General features: G+C 40.1%; 1 protein-coding gene across 6 annotated transcripts in view; it reads right to left on the reverse strand.

The window, feature by feature from the left end:
• DIS3L2 (DIS3 like 3'-5' exoribonuclease 2) overlaps nt 1-21428 on the reverse strand; it is a 348067-nt gene that overhangs the window by 297134 nt on the left and 29505 nt on the right. For all 6 annotated transcript variants that reach the window (XM_074189654.1, XM_074189656.1, XM_074189658.1 and 3 more), the window contains 2 exons: nt 20918-21055; nt 20258-20415 (listed from right to left, as the gene is read on the reverse strand). In XM_074189654.1, the coding sequence (XP_074045755.1) occupies nt 20258-20415; nt 20918-21055 (296 nt within the window). The remainder of the gene's footprint in view (nt 1-20257; nt 20416-20917; nt 21056-21428) is intronic.

The following is a 21428-nucleotide window of genomic DNA, read 5'->3' on the forward strand; positions in this document are numbered from 1 at the left end:
GTTTTCCATGTCTACTGTCCTCCAGTTATACCTAAAGCTCATAAATATTCCCTAATGAATTAGCTGGGAAGATTGGGTTGCTTATCAAATTGGTTGTCATCAAAAATGCCACATGTAAGTGTTCCACTGACAGATTCACTTGTATCAACAAAACAAATTCCATCACTGATAAAGATCCAAAGTATAGCCCCAAGAGAGGGTTGCCCAGGGCATGAAAAAACAAAGAGATACTCAGCAGGAGGGAGAACTCCCCAGGAAATATGATTTCCCTAAGGACTCATTTACAGCAAGGTCCTCACTCCTTAAATAACCAAATCCACCTCAAAACACCACATACAGAAAAACTCACCAGTCCTTTCTTCTCTTAATTGTTCAACACTGCTTTCACAAGGGCCCATCTACTAGTCTTTGTAAACAGGGACCTTCCTGAAAACAGGACTAAAACACATTTCTTTTTCAACTTCATATACATCCACAGAGGGGCAGTTAGGTGGCACAGTGGATAGAACATCAGCCCTGGAGACAGAAGGACCTGAGTTCAAATCCAAACTCACTCAGCTTAATACTTACTTAGCTACATGACCTTGGGCAAATCACTTAACTCTATTACCCTGCAAAAAATAAAAACTGAAGAATAGTATTACCTAGGGGGACAGTTAGGTGGTAAATAGAGCTCTGGAGTCAGGAGAAACCGAGTTCAAATTCAACTTCAGACACACAGTAATTACTTAACTGTGTGACCTTGGGCAAGTCACTTAACCCCATTCCCTTGCAAAAAAACAAAAGGAATCAAAAGGAATAGTATTATCCACAAGACAGCAAGAAAAATTGACAAAATTCTGGCTAAAATCTAATTTTATAAGATTAACAAGGAATGGCTTATTCTTGGAGAATTATTGATGGCTTTTAGTTCTTGTAATTTTCCCTTTGAAGTTTTTACAAAATATTCATTATTATTAAATTATTAAATTCTTTCTAGAATTTTCCTTGGAGTAAACATTAAGTTCCCAAGTATATGGCTCACAGTCAACATACAACCTCAAAATCCATTCAGGCAGCATTATGACATCTTATTATTATACTCATTGGTAATATAGTTTATATTGTACTCATAATTAATTATTAAATTCTATATGTTGCCCTTGACAAGTTTTTGTTGGGTGATACAGCCCAAAAGAGCTAAAAGATTGGATACCCATAGCTTAGATAATTCTTTTTCTTTTTTCAAAAATGAAGCAAACTTCTATCCATCTACAGTCTTTTAGTAGTTACAAAGAACATTTCCTGTTTGCTCTAAAATAATCAATAGCAATTGTTTGGGTCCAAATCCTTATCTCCTCCAGTCATGGATGTGCTACAGAAGTCTGGCATGAATGCCAAGGCCTTGAAATGATGCTGTTCAGGATAGGCTGATCTTCATGTGAAGATGCTCCATTTCTAAAATACAGCAACACTTCTTACATGTTTTTCATATACAACCAATCATTGAGGACATGATCGACTTCTTCACCACCATGCTTCCTTTGAACACCAACCAAAATTTCCTGAGTAAATCCAGTATCATGAATCACTGGGTCTTGATTTCTTATTCTGTGAAATTTAAGAATTTAGGGGCAGCTAGGTGGCGCAGTGGATAGAGTACCAGCCCTGGAGTCAGGAGGACCTGAGTTCAAATTTGAACTCAGACACTTAATAATTACCTAGCTGTGTGACCTTGGACAAGCCACTTAACCCCATTGCCTTGCAAAAACTAAAAAAAAGAAAAAAGAAAAAAAATGAAATCTAAGAATTTAACTTTGTTTCTTGTGATCCATACTGAGAAATAATCAGCACCATGGCCAGAGTTTGTGAGGAAACTGGCTCAACATTGAAGCAGAAATAACAAAAAAAAAAGGGCAGGGTCTGGTGTCCATCTGTCAGAGCAGAGCCAGGAAGACCCACTGAGCAGGAAAGGCTACCTCCTCTATGTCACCTGAGGAAAAGCATACCCAAAGTGGGTATCTTGTGGTTCCTGGCCCAGCATGTTGACCATTCCTCAAGGAAGGATGCTATGAAGCTCTCTGAGTAATGAAATACCCTAGCCATCTACTCCCCTCAGGTGGAACCTGGTAATAACCCTGCACCCAAGAAGTCTAGTAAGAGTTAATGAAAGCTAGATGATAAGCAGAACTGCCAGAAAATTCTTGTGGTTGTCCATAACATTCTTTTTTTTCCCAAAAATCTTATCTCTGATGGAATCCAAGACTTCTGGTCACTATTCCCACAGGATAACGCCACTCTCATATTCACTGCTTTGTTCCAGTACTGGGACAACCTGGCCATTTCCAGTACTATGGTGTCTCCTCCTATTCACCGTGGCTGCTCCAATACAACCCATGGTCTTTGACTGAGCCTGCAACTGAACAGTTTTTATTTCAAATGGGGAAAGAAGAGCTGTGTGTATAATGGGTCCAACTAGCATTCTACTGCCTCCAAAAAAAAAAAAAACTGAATTTAAAGTATTTAAATACTTATGCTTCCATGTATTGTACATTTCTTTAAATTCTGAGGTTTCCAGAGAGCTCTCCATACAAACCTATCAGTTTCTCCATAGACAATTTGTTATGTATTCTTCATGGAAATTATTCATGATTGTATTTTAATTTTAGCATGGGAATCCTCCATTCTTTTTCTATACCTCAAACTCAAGTTCTTTTTCTACTTTTAAAAATTGTCCAATTTTTATAAATTTTATTTTTATTCTGAAAAAGTTTCCATATGTAAAGAACATAAAAAGAGGTTTTTGTAGAAAATCAAATCTTAATATTTGCTTTCTTTTTTTCCTTTTGTTTTTTTTTTTTTGAAGCAATGGGATTCAATGGCTCACATGGTATCTGAGGCTGGATTTGAACTTAGGTCCTCCTGACTCCAGGGCCAATATTCTGTTCACTGCACTACCCAACTGCCCACTTGTTTTTGTAAGAAACAACTCTGCGGTGGGGCAGGCAGAGCCAAGGAAGTTGTGCTACAGAAAACTCCAAAAGCCATCAAATTATGACTCTGGCCAAAATTTAGGACAGAACCCACAGAAAGATCAAGTGATACAATTTCCCAGTCTAATACCACTCAGAAGTTCCACAGGAAAGGTCTGTTCACCAGGACTAGGGTTGGGAAAAGTCACTGCAGGCACAGCCTATCCAGTACCTAGATTCCTGGGGGCACCTGGGTCAGTGGCAGAGGGGGCAATTTCCAGACATCCTGGCCCCGGGATCACCTGGAACAGCTTGAAGGGGCAGTGAGAGAACTCTGCCTCACCAGAGTGAGCATGGAGCGAACTGGCCTCAGAGCAGTTCTGCAGTGAGAACCTGCAGCAAGAATCAGAGAAGTCAGCCTGCACCTCCAGAGCACAGCCCACAGACGGTAAGGGGGTCAGGGGAGACTGTAGAGGTCTCTCTGCTATTCCTGGGGCAGGTAGCTGTTTGCCCACACCCAAGTCCAGGTTGCAGTTTGGGCTTCCATACTACCATAGCTGAGCAGGGAAACCCCTCACAGCTCCAGGGCAGAGTGGAGGGCCTGTGGTCATCCACACATCAAAGAACAGGCAAGAAAGCAGTCAAAAAGCCTTTCAATAAGACCTTAGAGGAATTAAAGTCACAGTGGGGTGTCTCAACCCCCCCCCAAAGCCTTGGAAATGTAGTAAATCAGTCATGGACTGTAGAAATAAGCAAACAAAAGAAAAAGAAGAATCTGACCATTAAAAAAATTACTTTGGTCCCATGGAAGATTCAGAAGACAACAAAATTGAAGCTTCTGCATCCAAAACCTCCAAGAGAAATAGAAAATGGGCTCAAGCTATGGATAAGGTCAAAAAAAAATTTTGAAAAGCAATTAAAGGGAGGTAGAGGAAAAATTAGGAGGGGAAATGAGAGTAATGCAGATAAATCTTGAAAACAAAATCAGGAGCTTATTGAAAGAAATACAAAAAAATACTAAAGAAAATAATGTTAAAAACCAGTTTAGGAGCTTCCACAATTAGAGAAGAAAAAGAAATTGAAGGAATTAGAATTGGGAAGGAAGAGACAAAACTCTCACTCTTTGCAGATGACATGATGGTCTACTTAGAGAATGCCAAGAAATCATCCAAAAAACTACTGGAAACAATTAACAATTTTAGCAAAGTTGCAGGTTATAATATAAATCCTCATAAATGCTCAACTTTTCTATATGTGTCTAGCAAGATACAGCAAGAAGAGCTAGAAATAGAAATCCCATTCAAAGTAACCTCAGACAATATAAAATACTTGAGAATCTATTTGCCAAGACAGACTCAGAATCTTTTTGAAGACAATTACAAAACACTTCTCACACAAATTCAATCAGATTTAAATAACTGGGCAAATATCAACTGCTCTTGGATAGGTAGAGCTAATACAATAAAAATGACAATTCTACCAATTCTACTGTTAAGTGCCCTACCAATCAAAATTCCAAAAAATTATTTTAATGAGTTAGAAAAAAATTGTAAGTAAATTCATGTGAAGAAATAAAGTCAAGAATTTCCAGGAGCTTAATGAAGAAAAGTGCAAAAGAAGGTGGCTTAGCCATACCTGATCTAAAATTATATTATAAAGCATCAGTCATCAAAACTGTTTGGTATTGGCTAAGAAACAGAGTGGTGGACCAATGGAATAGACTAGGTGTAAAAGCAGGAGATGATTATAGTAATCTGCTGTTTGATAAACCCAAAGAGTCCAGCCATTGGGATAAAAACTCCCTCTTTCATTAAAAACTGCTGGGTTAATTGGAAGTTAGCATGGAAGAAACTTAGATTAGACCAACACCTCACACCCTTTACCAAGATAAGACCCAAATGGTTACAGGACTTAGACATAAAAAACAATACTATAAGCAAATTAGAAGATCAAGGACTAGTTTACCTGTCAGATCTATGGAAAGGGGAGCAGTTTATGGCTAAAGAAGAGTTGGAGAACATCACCAAAAACCAATTAGATGATGTCAATTACATTAAATTAAAAAGTTTTTGCACAGATAAAACCAATGTAACCAAGATCAAAAGAAATGTAGTAAATTGGAAAACAATCATTACAACTAATGATTCTGACAAAGGACTTATTTCTAAAATAAACAGAGAACTGAGTCATATTTTTAAAACAAAAAGCCATTTCCCAATTGATAAATGGTCAAAGGTTTTGCAAAGGCAATTTACAGATGAGATCAAAGTCATCCATAGTCATATGAAAAAATGCTCTAAATCATTAATTATTAGAGAAATGCAAATTAAAGCTTCTCTGAGGTACCACCTCACACCTCTCAGATTGGCCAATATGACCAGAAAGGATAATGATCATTGTTGGAAGGGTTGTGGGAAATCTGGGACACTATTACACTGTTGGTGGAGCTGTGAACTCATCCAACCTTTCTGGAGAGCTATTTGGAACTACACACAAAGGGCAACAAAAATGTGCATACCCTTTGACCCAGCAATACCACTACTGGGTCTATATCCTTAAGAGATGATGAAAAAAGGTAAAAACATCACTCGTACAAAAATATTCACAAGAGCCCTGTTTGTGGTAGCAAAGAACTGGAAATTAAGTGAATGTCCTTCAACTGGGGAATGGCTTAGCAAACTGTGGTATATGTATGTCATGGAACACTACTGTTCTATTAGAAACCAGGGGGGGACAGGATTTCAGGGAAGCCTGGAGGGATTTGCATGAACTGATGCTGAATGAGATGATAGAACCAGAAAAACACCGTACACCCTAACAGCAACATGGGAGTGATGATCAACTTTGAAGGACTTGCTCATTCCATCAGTGCAACAATCAGGAACAATTTTGGGCTGTCTGTATAGAAGAGTGCCATCTGTACCCAGATAAGGAAATGTGGAGCTTGAAAAAAGTTCAAGGACTATTCCCTTTAATTTAGGAAAAAAACAGATATGTTCTTGTCTGATCTTGTTACCTCTCAGACTTCTTGTCTCTTCCTTAAGGAGAGGATTTCTCGGGGCGGAGCCAAGATGGCAACAAGAAAGGATCACGTCTTAGGTGCTCTCTGATAAAACTCATGAACTAAGGACTCTAACTAAACTTTCGAGAGCCAGAACCCACAGAGGGACCCAATGAGGCAGTTCTCCTACTCAAGGTAACCTGGAAAAGAGCAGAAAGGCTCTGCTCCCCGAGGTTAGAGGGGCAGCTACCAGAGGGGTGGCCTGCCAGAGCGAAAGAACTTCAGCGCCACGGCTCACAGCAGCAGGGGAGTCTCCTGAGCTACGCACCAGGGGGCACCAGGCAAAAATTGGAGGAACAGCAGGGGGACCTCTGCCAGAGTGAGCACGTGAAACCCAGCCTTTAGGACACACAGCAAGCAACATGGTCTTTCAGCAGCCCAGATTTCAGGAACAGAAGCATGTGGAGCTCATAAGCAGGAGCCCCAGGGCGTGAGCCCATTGAGCTGAGGGAGGGGAGTGAAGAGAGAGAGACTGCAGAACTCTGTCCTCTGCCCCTGGAACAGGACTCTGGGGCTCTGACTACATTCAGATCCTGATCCCAGTCTAGGCCCCCCCCATAGAACAACAGGGCCCCCCCCACCTCAGCCCCGAGACAGAGGGGGGAGCTTATGGTCATTCAAAGACCAGGAGGGAGGACAGAGCCTCACACACTGAGACCCTTGTGGGAGTGTCCCAAAAGCTCAGGAAACACCCCAAAACCAGGCTCAGGCTGGGAAAATGAGCAAGCAGAGAAATAAGAGGAAGACCATTGAGAAATATTTTGCATATGAGCCCAAGAAGGGCTCAGTCTGAAGATGAGGAAGCACAAGCTCCTGCATCTAAAGACTTCAAGAAAAACAGAAATTGGGCTCAGGCTATGACAGAGCTCAAAAAGACTTTGAAAATCAAATGAGGGAGTTAGAAGAAAAACTGGGAAAAAAAAGGAGAGAGATGCAGGAAAAACATGAAGATGAAGTCAGCAGCCTAGTCAAGGAAATCCAAAAAAATGCTGAAGAAAATAGCATGCTAAAACCAGCTTAGGTCAAATGGATAAAACAGGTCAAAAAGTTATGGAGGAGAAGAATGCATTAAAAAGCAAAATTGGCCAGATGGAAAAAGAGATGAGAAAACTCTCTGAGGAGAACAAATCCTTCAGACAAAGAATAGAATTCAGGGAGATTGATGAATTTACTAGAAATCAGGAATCAATACTTCAAAACCAAAAAAATGAAAAATTAGAAGAAAATGTGAAATATCTCATTGAAAAAACAACTGATATGGAAAACAAACTTAGGAAAGATAATTTAAACATTATTGGAATAACTGAAAATCATGATCAGGAAAAGAGCCTTGACATCATTTTCAAAGAATTACTACAGGAAAATAGCCCTGATATTCTAGAAGCAGAGGGCAAAATAGAAATGGAGAGAATCCATTAATCTCTCCAAGAAAGAGATCGCAAAACACCAACCCCCAGGAATATTATAGCCAAGTTCCAGAACTCCCAAGTCAAAGAGATAATATTACAAGCAGCCAGAAGGGCACAATTCATATATCGTGGAGCTGCAGTCAGGATCATACAGGACTTAGCAGCAACTACATTAAAAGCTAGTAGGGCTTGGAATATAATATTCTGGAAGGCAAAAGAGCTCAGATTGCAACCAAGAATCAACTACCCAGCAAGGGTGAATGTCCTCTTCCAGGGAAAAAGATGGACTTTCAATGAACCAGGGGAATTTCAAATGTTCCTGTTGGAATGGCCAGAGCTGAACAGAAGGCTTGATCATCAGATACAGGACTCAGGTGAAGCATAGACATTGGAGAAGGGGAAAATATGAGGGACTGAATGAGGATGAACTGCATGTATTCCTGTATAGAAAAATGACATTGATAATATTCATATGAACCTTGTCAGTTAATAGAGCAGGTAGAAGGAGCTTTTATAGTTGAAGCACAGGAGAAAGTGGAATTCGAAGATAAAACATTTCCCTTTTTTTTCTATTAACTCCAGAAAAAGGAGAGGGGGGAATAGGCCAAGATATATAATAAGATTTTTCTTTATTACAATGAGCTATTGCAATGATATGGAAGGAGGGAAGGCAAGGGGGAATGAGGGAATCTTCGCTCTCATCAGAGGTGGCTAGGAGAGGAAACAGCATATATACTCAATGGGGTATAGGCATCTGGAGTAAGAAGGAGAGGGGGGACAGGGGGAAGGGGGGGGATGTGAGTGATGGAGGAGAGGATGAACCATGGGGGTAGAGTGGTCAGATATAACACATTTTCTTTTTTACTTCTTGCAAGGGGCTGGGATTGGAAGGCCTGTCCTGGACCATAGGGCCAGGTGGACGCTGGGCCTAAGGGGTGGTATAGGGGCTCAGGGCCTCTTGGCCCCAGGACCAGGGATCTGTCTGCTGCGCCACTCAGCTACCCTACAGCAGAGTCAGAGTGAAAGGAGAGAGAAAATATAGTACATGGTAGTGGAGAAATATGAAAGGAGGGAGTTGCGAACAGCAATGGCAACAGTGGTAAAATAAGGAATTAACTTTTGCCGTGGACTTATCATAAAGAATGTGATCCACCCGTGACAGAGTTGTTGGTGTTGGAACAAAGACTCAAGAACATTTTTTATTATTATTTATTATTATTATTATTATTATTATTATTATTATTTGGGGGGTGCAGGGCAAATGGGGCTGGGTGGCCTGCTTGGGGCCACATAACAGGGTGATCATTGGGTGTCTGAGGCTGGATTTGGACCCGGGTGCTCCTGGCTCAAGGGCGAATGCTCTGTCTGCCACCCAGCCACCCCTACTATTATTACTATTTTACTTTATTTTGGGTCTTTTTTTTTTTTTTGGTTTTTGCAGGGCAGTGGGTTTCGGGTGGCTTGCATGTTACACAGCTGGGTGACTGTTGTGTGTACGGGGCCAGATGTGCGCTCAGGTGCTTGTGGCTCCAGGGCTGGTGCTCCGTCCTTTGCATCATCTGGCCATACCTACCATTATTACTATTATTTTTTTATTTTAATTTTTTTCTCTCCCCTTTACTTTATTGCTCAAGCAAGTCTATATTTATGGGGGGAGGGGGTATTTCCTTTTTTATTAATGTAAAAAAAACATTATTTGTACAAAATGGGAATAAATATTAAATAAAATAAAAAATAAATTTAAAAAAGGATAGGATTTCTCTCTAATCACACTCAATTTGGATCAAGGTACAACATGGAAACAAAGTAAAGACTGACAGATTGCTTTCTGTGGGAGGGTGGCGGGAGGGAAGTAAGATTGGGGGGAAATTGTAAAACTCAAATAATATCTTTAATAAAAATAAATTAAAAATAAAAACCAGTTTAGGCCAAATGGAAAAAAAACAACATAAAAGGCAAAAAAGCAGAATTGGCTAGTTGGAAAAGGAGATAAAAAAGCTTTCTGAAGAAAATAACTCCTTCAAATGCAGAATGGAACTAAAGGAAGCCAATGACTTTGCAAGAAATTAGGAAGAAATAAAATTATACCAAAAAAAAAATTACAAGAAACATGAAATATTTCATTGGAAAAACAACTGACCTTGAAAACAGATCCAGAAGAGATCATTTAAAAATTATGGGGCTACCTGAAAATCATGACCAGGGAGATAGCCTAGACTTCATTTTTCAAGAAATTATACAGCACAATTGCTTTGAGATCCTAGAAGCAGAGGGCAAAATAGAAAGTGAGGGAATTCACTGGTCACTTCTTGAAAGAGATCCCAAAAGAAAAACTTCCAGGAATATTATAACCAAATTCCAAAACTCCCAAGTCAAAGAGAAAATACTAAAAACTGCCAGAAACAAACAATTCAACTATTGTGGCTCTACAGCCACGATTACACAGGATCTGGCAGCATCAACATTAAGGGCTCATAGGGCTCGGAATATGATATTCCAGAAGGCAAAAGATCTTGGTTTACAACGGAGAATCAACTACCCAGCAAAAGTGAACATTCTCTTTCAGGGGGAAAGATGTACTTTCAGTGAAACAAGGAACTTTGAAACTTTCCTAATGAAATGACCAGAGTTGGGGGTGACTAGGTGGCACAGTGGATAGAGCACCGGTGCTGGAGTCAGGAGGACCTGAGTTCAAATCCGGCCTCAGACACTTAATAATTACCTAACTGTGTGGCCTTGGGCAAGCCACTTAAGCTCATTTGCCTTGCAAAAACCTAAAAAAAAAAAAATGACCAAACCTGAACAGAAAGTTTGATCTCCAAGTATAGGACTCTGGTGAACCATACAGGGGATGGATGAGAAGGACTAACTATGAGGAACTTAATGATGTTCATATTCCTGCATGGAAAGTAGACACTGATAACTCATATGATCTTTCTTATTTACTAGAGCTGTTAGAAGGAACATATATAGACAGGGCACAGGAAAGAGCTGAATATAATGGTATAATATAGTAAAAAGATGGAGTCAATGGGTGATAAAGGAAAGTACTGGGAGAAAGAGAAAGGAGAGGAAGAATGGGCTATTTCACATAGGAGTAAAAAAAAAGCTTTTCAGTGGAGTGGAAAGGGAGAGGCAAGAGGGAATGAGTGAGCCTTCTTTCTCATCAGAAATGACTCAGAGGGGAAATGACAAACTACTTAATAAGGTATAGAAATCTATATTACCCTAGACAAAAATGAGAAGAAAGGGATGGGATGGGATGGGGGGAATGGGGGGAGGGAAGGGGAAAGTAGGTGATAGAAGAGAGGGAAGATCATGGGAGAGGGTCGTCAGATACAACACGCTTCTAAATAGGGACAGGGTGAAAGGAGAGAGAGAATAGAATAAATGAGAGTGGGAGGAATAGAGTGAAGGGAAATACAGCTAGTAATACCAAGTGGGGAAAAAATATTGAAGCAACTTCTTTGGTGGACTTAAGATAAAGAAGGCAACTCACTCCAGAGACAGAGCCAATAACATCTGAACATAGACTGAAGTACACTTTTTTTCTCTCTCACTGTTCTTGGGGGGGGGGGTATGTTTACTCTCATAACAAGATTATTGTAATAATATAAACCAAAATAAAACCCAGCTCTGTACACTCCTTTGCAATCTACCTGGTTTCCTTTTAAACTTCCTTTTCTTCTTTTCTGTACATTTTTAGGTGGCTTTTTTTTTTAAAGCAAGGCAAAGGGGTTAAGTGGCTTGCCCAAGGCCACACAGCTAGGTCATTATTAAGTGTCTAAGACCAGATTTGAACCCAGGTACTCCTGACTCCAGGGCCGGTGCTTTATCCACTGCGCCACCTAGCGGCCCTTTTCTGTACATTTTTTAAAGTGCTAGAACAGCACTTTCAGGATCATCACTATTGTTAACCTTCCCTGAATTTAAGCCCCTGCCCCAATTAACCAAGAGCAAAAAAGTGGCAGGGGAACTTTGGAATAAACATATAGTTACAGAGGATTCTGGAAAGACAACAGAATAAAGCAGAAATTCTCTCACTCTCCCAAATTCCCCCACAAATAATTTGACATAATGACTCAAAAGATGCAGGAAAAGTAATTTAAAGTCAGGGTAAAGCAGTTGTTCAGCCTAAGACATCTTGGAGGGACTTTAGGAAAAATCTGACCTCCCAGAGTGGTGGTCTGGTCTGAATGACTGACTCCACCAACAATGAATGCTGGTTAGTGTGAACACAGCGAGGTGAAGACCATGCCGACTTTAGCACCCACAAGGGAGCAGAGTACCCAGTTTCAATTCCAAGGCAGAGGGAGGAGCTGAAACTTGCAGCTGCTAGAGACACACCAGAGAATAAGAATATATGCAGTGACAGCCTTGTTGATGAACCCAGATCATGGCTCAGGGGAGAAAGGAATACTTGAGTTCAGGCCCTGGACAGAGTTCAGAAACCAACAGTTCAAAAAAATCTGAAGTCTGAAACATTATTTCCTACATCTCTAGATTAGAGCCCAGCACTAACATAAAGTTAAGAACCAAGAAATAAATCACAAAAAACACAAAAAAGATTAACAAAAGAGAAATAACTTGACTATAGACCACTGTTACAATGATGTAGAAGATCTGGGTTCAAACTCAGAAGGAAACAGTCAAAACAGCTACTTCTAAAGCTTCAACAAAAAATGTAAAATGATCACAAGCCCAAAAAGAATTTTTTTCCTTTTTTCACATTAAAGTTATTTTTATTTTTTTATTTTTGCACAAGTGATTTTTTATACATTACTAAAATATTCTTGTTTAAAAGTAAACATAATACCCCTCCCCCCCCAAAAAATAGACCCTCATGAGAAATAAAGTAAAAGAAAGAGAAAAAAAAGTATTTGAGTCTGTATACCATCAGCTCTGTCTCAGGTAGATTACATTCGTTATGATAAGTCCATCACAAAAGTTGCTTCCATATTTTTCCCTGTTGCTGTTGCTGCTTGTAATTCCCTCCATCCATACCTCCCTACTACCATATATTATATTTTCTCTCCTTTCACTCTGTCCTCTTCTAAAATGTGCTGCAGTGTAGCTGAGTGGAGCAATGGACTGAGCACCGGCCCTGGGGCCAAGAGGCCCAGAGCCCACATGTCACCCCTGAGATCCAGCAACCACCTGGCCCCATGGTCCCAGAGAAATCACCTAATCCCAGCCCCTTGCAAGAAGTAAAAAGAGAAAATGTGTTATATCTGACTCTTCTCTCCTATGATCTACCCTTTCCTCTATCACCCACATCCCCCCCTTCTCTCCTTTTAACTCTAGATATCTATACCCTATTGTGTGTGAATGCTCTTTCTTCTCTGAACCATTTCTAATAAGTAAAGGTTCTCTCATTCCCCCTTGATTTCCCCTCTTCCAAATCATTGCAATAGCTCATTGCAAAATATATATATATATATATATATATGTGTGTGTGTATATATCTTTTATATGAAATATCTTAACCTATTCCACCTCTCCTTTCTCTTACTCCCAGTGCATTTCCCTTTTAGCTATTGACTTCATTTTTACAATATATTATACCTTCAAATTCATCTCTCCTGTGCTTCATCTATAAAAGCTCCTTCTACCTGCTCTATTAAATAGAGAAGTTTCATTTAAGTATTATCAGTATGATTTTTCTATGCAGGAATACATGCAGTTCATCATCAAGTCTAATAATTAATGATTTAGAGCAATTTTTCATATGGCTATGGACTGCTTTGATCTCCTCATCTGTAAATTGCCTGAAAGTTACTATTTTTAAAAAAGAGTCTAAACATATACTTCAAGAAATTATTAAGGACAATGCCCTGAAATTTCAGAACTAGAGGAAAAAACAGAATTTGGAAAAAATCCCCCAATCACTACCTGAAAGATGAAATATCATAGAAACATATAGCTAAGTTTTGAAACTCTGAAGTCCAAGGGACAATAATATAAGCAACTAGAAAGAAATAACTTAAAAATCATGGAGCTACAGTCCAGATAACATAATATTTAGCTGCTTCTGTATTAAAAGACTGACAGGCATAGAACATAGAACATGATAGTCTTAAGAACAAAACAGTTGGGTTTGAAACTAAAAAGAACTTGCCCAACAAAGTTCAGTGTAATCCCGCAAGGAAAAAATATAGACATTTAATAAAACAAAAGATTTTCAGGTATTCTTGAGAAAAAGATCAGAACTGAACAGAAAATCTGACCTACAAAATCAAAAGAAATATCAGAATGTAAACATGAAAGACCAATAATATGGGACTTAATAAGGTTAAACGGTTCCTTCTTTTATGGGAAAAATTATCTTTAACTTAAGATTGTCATCATTACTAGGGTAGTTGAGAGAGCATTTACAGAAGTTGAGTTTAATATGATCGAATGAATCTAAAAAATATAAAATTGGGTAGAAGAGATAAAATGAAGCAATCACATCCAAACAAGGCAAGTCAAAGAACTGTTAAAAGTGTAATTAGGAGGGAGTGGTGGACTAATAGTATTAGAATCTTATTCTCATCAGAGGGAATAATAAATCCATTTAAAAGGTATAAAAGTCTTCTTAACTTGCACAGGAATAGGAGGGTGAGGGGACAGGATAAGGAAGAGAATCTTAAAAGGGTAGTATTTTCTTTTTTTTTTTTTAAGGTTTTTTTGGCAAGGCAAATGGGGTTAAGTGGCTTGCCCAAGGCCACACGGCTAGGTAATTATTAAGTGTTTGAGGTCACATTTGAACTCAGGTCCTCCTGACTCCAGGGCCAGTGCTCTATCCACTGTGCAACCTAGCCACCCCTAGTTTTTTTTTTAAAACCTTTGTCCCAACTTGTCCTGAGTTTATGCTCAACCAGAACACCTAATGAAGATAGATCTAAGAGATATCCCTTCCAACTTGATCCCTAAGAAGACTTCAGCTTATATCTACAAAGGACCTGAAAAGTCAGTTAGTTTAATCTTGCATTCTACAGATAAGGAAACCAAGACAGAGATGTTTGGTGATTAGGGGCATCCAAAGGCCACGATCACAATGCAACTTCACAACATCCAAATTAGTGACATCAACGTTTCTGGCAAACCATGAAGATGGCAAGGTAGTCCTCTCTGTTAGCCCACATTCCAAGCAAAAGCCCAAAGAGAAGTAACATAAAATGTTCTTGTGCAAGGTCCAAAACCCTCATTTCAAGACTCTGTGCTAATATTCAGAGACAACTTAATGCAGTCATACCTGGGTGGTAGGAAGGCATGCTCTAGGCTTAGACAAAAAGCTTTTTTGTTCATGCTGCATAAAAGTATCTATCAAGTTTTATTAGAAAATGTCCTATGTCCAATAACATATTTCTAGGATCAGTTCAGGCAAGTACCCTCAAGTAGACTAATAAGTTTCTTTATTGGCAAATAAAGTACCTTGATTAACTATATTATCTAGGAAAGCAATTTTTTTATTTGGAAAATCTGAAATCCCACCCTTTAACTGTATTCAATGGGGGAAAGCTTCTTATACTGATACTCAATGGCATTTATTTTTCTCCCAAAGGCAGAAAACCAGTCTAAAAGTCTATAGAGTAGTTTTTCCCAACTTACTACAATCTTGACAAACTATGATAATGTGAAACTATTTCCATTTTACACCCCATCTCTCCTAAGTTGTATTAACATAATTGTTAGAGCACAAGGAGGAGTGAAAACCAAAGTGGCTAAAGCACATCACTTCAATACACCTCCTTCTTATCCTTCCTCAGCTCAGCAGTTGCTGGGAGATAACATCTGAAGAAACTCAGAGAGGCAGAAGGCAAGTGTAAAACAGACTAGCATATTGCCTGCCTGGGAGCTCTACTGAACTTCTGAGGCTGTACTGGTCTTAAAAGGATGGCTCATCTTCTTCTTCCCACCATACACAAAGAAACTGATTGTTAATATAATGTAGAGTATCATTTTTTTAACCCATCACTGTTGCTGTTCAGTCATTTCAGATGGAGCCAACTCTCAGCTATGTCTGACTCTCCATGACCCCTCTTGGGGTTTTCTTGGCAGAGATATTCCAGGGGTCAGTGACTTCTTCTCAAGCTCATTTTACACATGAGGAAATGAAGTCACAGGGTTAAGTGACTTGCCCAGGATCACACAGCTACGAAGGACCTGAGGTTGGAATTGAACTCAGGAAGGTGAATTTCTCCTGACTCCAGTCCTGATACTCTATCCACTCTGTCACCCCAATGCCCTAACTATATTTTTACTATATATTTTGCTACATATAGTTTTACTACTTGTTTGCTATTATTTGGCAGAGCTTTAATGACAGTCAGGAAGAGGAAAACATGATCAAAAGAGAAAAAGAGCATTTTCTTACAAAGTTTATCCATTCTTGAGTAACAACTTAATGCAAAGTCACAAGGATGACTTATTTTCTTCTTCTTGAAAGAAAGCAAGATGGAAAATATGTTGTTCCACAAATTTCTGCTCTCACAGGCCTTCAAACACAGCTTGATCCAATATTCTTTCGTGAAAAATAGCTCCCATCACACACACACACACACAAACACACATATATACAACTTCTTTTGCTCTTTTCTTTAACTTCAGGTTTAGGTGACTTGAAACAACATCCAGCAGGTTACTAAACTGGGCAAATCCTTTGACCCAGGTCTATTACTCAGCCAACACTCTAACTACATCAAGGAAAAAGGAAAAGGATCTCGATGTACAAATATATTTATAGTAGCTGGAAAAAATGGGGTGTCTTTCATTTGGGGAAAGCTAAGCAGAACACAGTATATAAACGAAGACTATTTTTATGCCATAAGAAATGACAAAATGGACATTTCAGACCTCTGAGAGCTAGTGCAGAGGAAAGTGAGCAGGGCTAGAACAATTTTGTCAATGACAACACTGCAGAAAAAAACAGCTCTGATCAATGCAGTAATAAATCATGGGTCTAGAAGACAGAGGATGAAATTCCTCCTGCCCAAGACAGACAGACAGGCACATACACATAACACACACACACACACACACACACAAACACATACAGATACACTCTTCCCTTTACTTTTTTCTTACTCTGTATTCCACAGTCACATATTCTAGGAAGTAGAAGAGAATCTTTTTTTAAAACATTCATTTTTACAAGCATGTTATTCTCTCTCTCTCTCTCTCTCTCTCTCTCTCTCTCTCTCTCTCACTCTGCCCACCCACAACTGAACAATTCAAAAAAAAAAAACTTTTAAGTCTTCATTGAATAAATTCTCAGTCAAGCAAAACAAACTCCTTAACTTGTAAAAGACCCTCAGTCTCTTGGTTGTTCCCCATCCCTGGAATATGCCCCTCTTCATCTCTATCTCCTGCCTTCTCTCTAGGCCCTCTTGATTAACACTTTCCCTCTTTGGAGTTTCCTGTTTCTAGCTCACTTGTCTAGCTCACTTGTGAGCTCACTTGTCCCCTTAGATTGTAAGCTCCTTGAGGGCTTAGCCTTGGCCTTTCTTTGCAGTTAACACAAAGCTTGGGACAAAGTAGGTCCTTATTCAGAACTGATTGACTGACATTGTACAGATGTCTTTCTCTTCCATTTAAGCTCACCAGGTCATGGGCAGGAGTCTCATCCTCTGTCTTCTAGATCCACGATTTATCACTGCATTGATCAAAGCTGTTTTTTTCCTACAATGTTGTCATTGTAGAAATTGTTCCAGCCCTTTGCTCACTTTCCTTTGCACTAGCTCACAGAGGTCTGAAACGTCCATTTGGTCATTTCTTATGGCACAAAAATAGTCTCCATTCATATGCCGTGATCTGTTTAGCTATTCCCCAATGACTCCCCAATTTTTTCAGCTGCTATAAATACATTTGTACATCAGGTCTTTTCCTCTTTCTGTGATCTAGTTAGCATGTAGGATGAGCAACAGGCAGGGTTAAAGGATTTGCTCAATTTAGTAACTTGCTGGACGTTGTTCCAAATTACTTTCTGGAATGGCTGGACTAAGACAGTCCCCGAAAGTACAGAAGCTCTGTCAGTTTGCCTGCACCCCTTCCCCTGGTGCTTGTCAATCTTCTCTGGACATCTCTATCAATATGATAGTTGTGAAATGAAACCTGAAAATTGCTTTAATTTGTATTCCTCTATTAGAGAGCTAAAGCATCTTTTTAATGTATAGCTTGGATTTCTTCCTTGAGAATTACCTATTCTTATTTTCTCACCATTTATCAATTAGGAAGTGACTCTTACTCTTAGAAATTTAAAGCAGTTCATTATACATCTCTTGGATAAGAAATATTTATCAGAAAAACTTGGTCAATGATTTTTCCTAGTTAACTTGTTTCTTTTTAATTTTAACTGTATTACATGCGTTCATGTAAAGACATTTTCATTATATGCTGTCAAAACTGCGATGCCCTCTACTGCTCATTTAGCCACGATCTGAGGGGAAGAGATTCTTAAGGATGAACCTGTGACCTCATTTAAGATTGTGGTCTCAAGGCTTGATGAGCAAGTAAAATCAAGAAGGAAGGGGAAAGTGCTCAGAGGAGCCGGGCTCTCCAAGGCCCCTGGAGAAGATGGGGTGCTGTATAGGGAAGAGGAGGAAGACGTCACAACATCCTGAAATCTAAACAAGAAAATTAACTGTGCTCTGTGACTGTGGCAAAACAAGAAGTCGGTTGTGGTCTGATGGCATTAAAATATGTTTCTTCCAGAGCTCCTTTACTCCTGGATCAGAGAGCAAGAGTCCACACAGCAAGTTTACATTAGGAAGCAGATGGGTTCTGTATCTTGGCCTACAAAAATCTTATTTACAGTGTTGTACATTTCACGCTGTGATCTCATATCTGGAACCAGCTCTTTTCCCCATCTGCAAAGAACAACTGTTCTCATATGTGAATGCGGGAGTGAAGCTCTGGCTGTAAGGTCTCATGATGTCACACTCCAGCAGGAACCACTTACCCAACACTTGGGAACAAGACCGGCTGTACCATCAGTGCTGATTCATAAGTAAATGAAGGGCCTTTACACTTCCTGGTGGTGCTCCCCCTCTCTCCCCAGCCCCTGCTGACAACCTTTGTACGTCCAATCTCTCAGCTAGTTTTCTTGAGGTTTCACATTTATTTCTTTCTCAGACAAATCAGTGTCTTATGATTATTCCCAGAGTAACCACAGCTGAGAGAAGATCCCAGAAAGGTCCAGGGCAAAAAGCACTATGCTTGGGCATCAGAAGAAGTCAAGGCTTGAAGCTCACCACTGATGCTGACTCTCTTGGGGGATTATGGGCAACTACCTCCCCAAACTAGGCTTGAGTTCCCTTGTTTATAAAATGGAGATAACATTCATTACCCACCTTAATGGGTTGGTAGAAGTTTCCAATGAGATAATGGATATAAGGCATTTTGTAAATTTTACACTGCTACAGACATGTAAGCTCCAGTATTTTCAAAAAACAAAAGAAAAAAACAAAAACTGGGGGAAAAACTAAGGACCTGGCAGGAAGAAACCTAGAAATGCTCCTCACCTTCAGATCAACCACTTCACTTACCAAAGAATACCAGTCTATGAACTGCCCAACACCCCAACATGGATGATTCTGGAGAGATGGTGAGAAGGAAAGCAGGATGACACCTTCTAAGTCCTCAGAGCTGGAGCTCAGGTCAGGCCTTTGTAGGAGAAAGAGGCCCTCAGACATTCAAAAGACAGACAAGGTGACTGGGGGTGACTTCTCACCCAGGGGAGCTTGGCTGATGAGAGCCATTCTTCACACAGAAGCAGCAAGAGGCAGGTGAGCTTGACCAACAGAACCATTCTCTTCCCTTCCATTGAGCCATGATATTTTATAATATAATCTAGATGTTGCTTACCAAGAAGTATTTATGGGTTCCTGTCTTCCCTATATTTTGTTACCAAGAATTTAGGCCCAGAAACAAGGCATCTGCCTAATAATGGTGTTGAGATAAATTACATTTGCCAAAGTTTCACAAAGTCAATTTTTTTCTATCTAGGGGATATTTTTGAAAATATTTTTGAAGCCTTCTCTACAGTGCCTTCCTGGGGCAAAAAAAAAAAAAGAGAGAGAGAGAAAAGAAAAAGAAAATCAAGAGAAAAGCCAGAGGTCCAAGATCTTGGGGCTACAGACCATTTCTGACTGCTAGACCAGGCTCTTTTCATCTCAAAAGGGAGTGAGAAGTCCCCAAAGGATAAGGCCATTGCCATATCTCAAGGCCACATTGGTGACCCACCACCATGAACCAACTGAGTCCCAAAAGATGACATTCAACCACAAACCCCATGTGTGTGATTCTAGGAGAAGCCCCCACAAAACCCTTAAGCTGGCTTATCCCTAAACCAGAAGGAGCAAATTTCTATCCAACATCAGAGTTCCCACTGGCCACATACTGGTTTGGAAAACCACATATTCCATTATCTGTCTTCTTTTGTATCTTTCGGAATTCTGTCAAGTATTTCTCATTTCTCTCAATCAAAATATATTCAATTCTTCTTAATCTGGTTTGTAAAGCATTTGGGAATGCTGGTTCCCGTGCAGCCTGGGGGTCCTATGTTTGATACCTCTGCTTTGAATAGGCAAACTCCCTTACACGGCTTGCCATGCTTAAAGAGTCCTTTAGATAGCAATCCCTAAACTGGCTTGACATCCAAGGACTGGCAAACTCCCTAAACTGAAAGAAAAGCCAACTAAGGCAGCTCCAAACTTCCTCTGCCAAGGTGTTCTCCAGTGCCCTGTTAGCCCTCTGAATGGCCACAATGGCCATTACTGAGAAATCATTTTGATTGTTGAATCAATAAACATTTTTTATGTTTACAGAGCATTCTTAGGTCCTGTTTCACTCACCTGAATTAGTGTCCCTCTCTTCAAGCCAGCTGAAACACTCTCCTTGGACATGTAGGCCTCAAATATATTCCTTCTCTTCCCCTGTGAGTGTTTGCCCGGCATCTTTTTATCTCCTGGTGATGACCCAGTTCCGGAGCAGCCAGCTGCATGAGACACACCTAGAAAGACAAGGCAGTCCTCAATTCCTTCACAAGTCTAAGGTCACTCAGATTCTAACCCTTTGAATATTCTCATTTTGTTTTATTTAGATGGAAATATAAAAAATAGGATTTGCTGGCTTCCCAAATATCCACTGTAAAAAATTATAGACACGTGCCACCTGAACCAAACTGAGAGTGAACACAGACACAGGTCACACTCAACCTTTAAGGGTGTTTGTGTTCTTACATATGCAATAAACTTAAAGAAGCTCAAAACATCTATTACTAAAAGACATGGAACAGATTTCCTGGAGAAATATGAGAAATGTTTATCTGAACATCACAACCAAGAGGTTCCTGATAAGAAGTCCCTGGAAGCTTGTAGTGATCCCTGGTCCTAGGACCATCATCTCCCTCCTTCTCCCAGTCCATTGCCACCCCATCTGTCACTCATCCATCCTTCCCTCAGCCCAGACCAGCTGGTCTCTGGAAGAGCCCTGGTCCCTGCTGCCTTTCCTACCTTTTGGAGTTCCCAGCTGCTTTGGGTGTATCTTGCAGTCCGAATGGCTCAAGGCTTCAGCCTCCAAGAACTGCTTCTTCTTCCCCAGGCTGGAAGGAGTGCTGCTACCCAGCTCAGAGCCCTTTCGACCCCGACTCCCTGCAACCCAAGATCCAGTGGTCAATGTGGAGGAACACGCCTGCTCTGGGCTGTTTGTCCTGCCCAATGAGCTCTTTCAAGGTCCCTAACCCAGGGCAGGCATGGGAACTTAAATCTCATTTTCTTCTAACCAGTTATGAGATTACTCAATCTGGAGCTGATTGGTCTTTCAAGACTGAAGCCCTCCTCCATCCCCTACCCATCCCCACTCCACGGATGGAGCACTGCTTTGGTATTTACCCTAGGTTTGAGGAAAACTGCTTCAAATGGGGCAAGGAAGAATGCAAAGGTCACCCAATTTCATCTTTCAAGGGCTCCTGAAGAAAGCACCTGAAGCCCAGAAAAAGAGTCTAAGACCTTCTCCATTTCCTAT

Source organism: Macrotis lagotis, chromosome 5, assembly GCF_037893015.1.
Source record: "Macrotis lagotis isolate mMagLag1 chromosome 5, bilby.v1.9.chrom.fasta, whole genome shotgun sequence".
Lineage (NCBI taxonomy): Eukaryota > Metazoa > Chordata > Mammalia > Peramelemorphia > Peramelidae > Macrotis > Macrotis lagotis.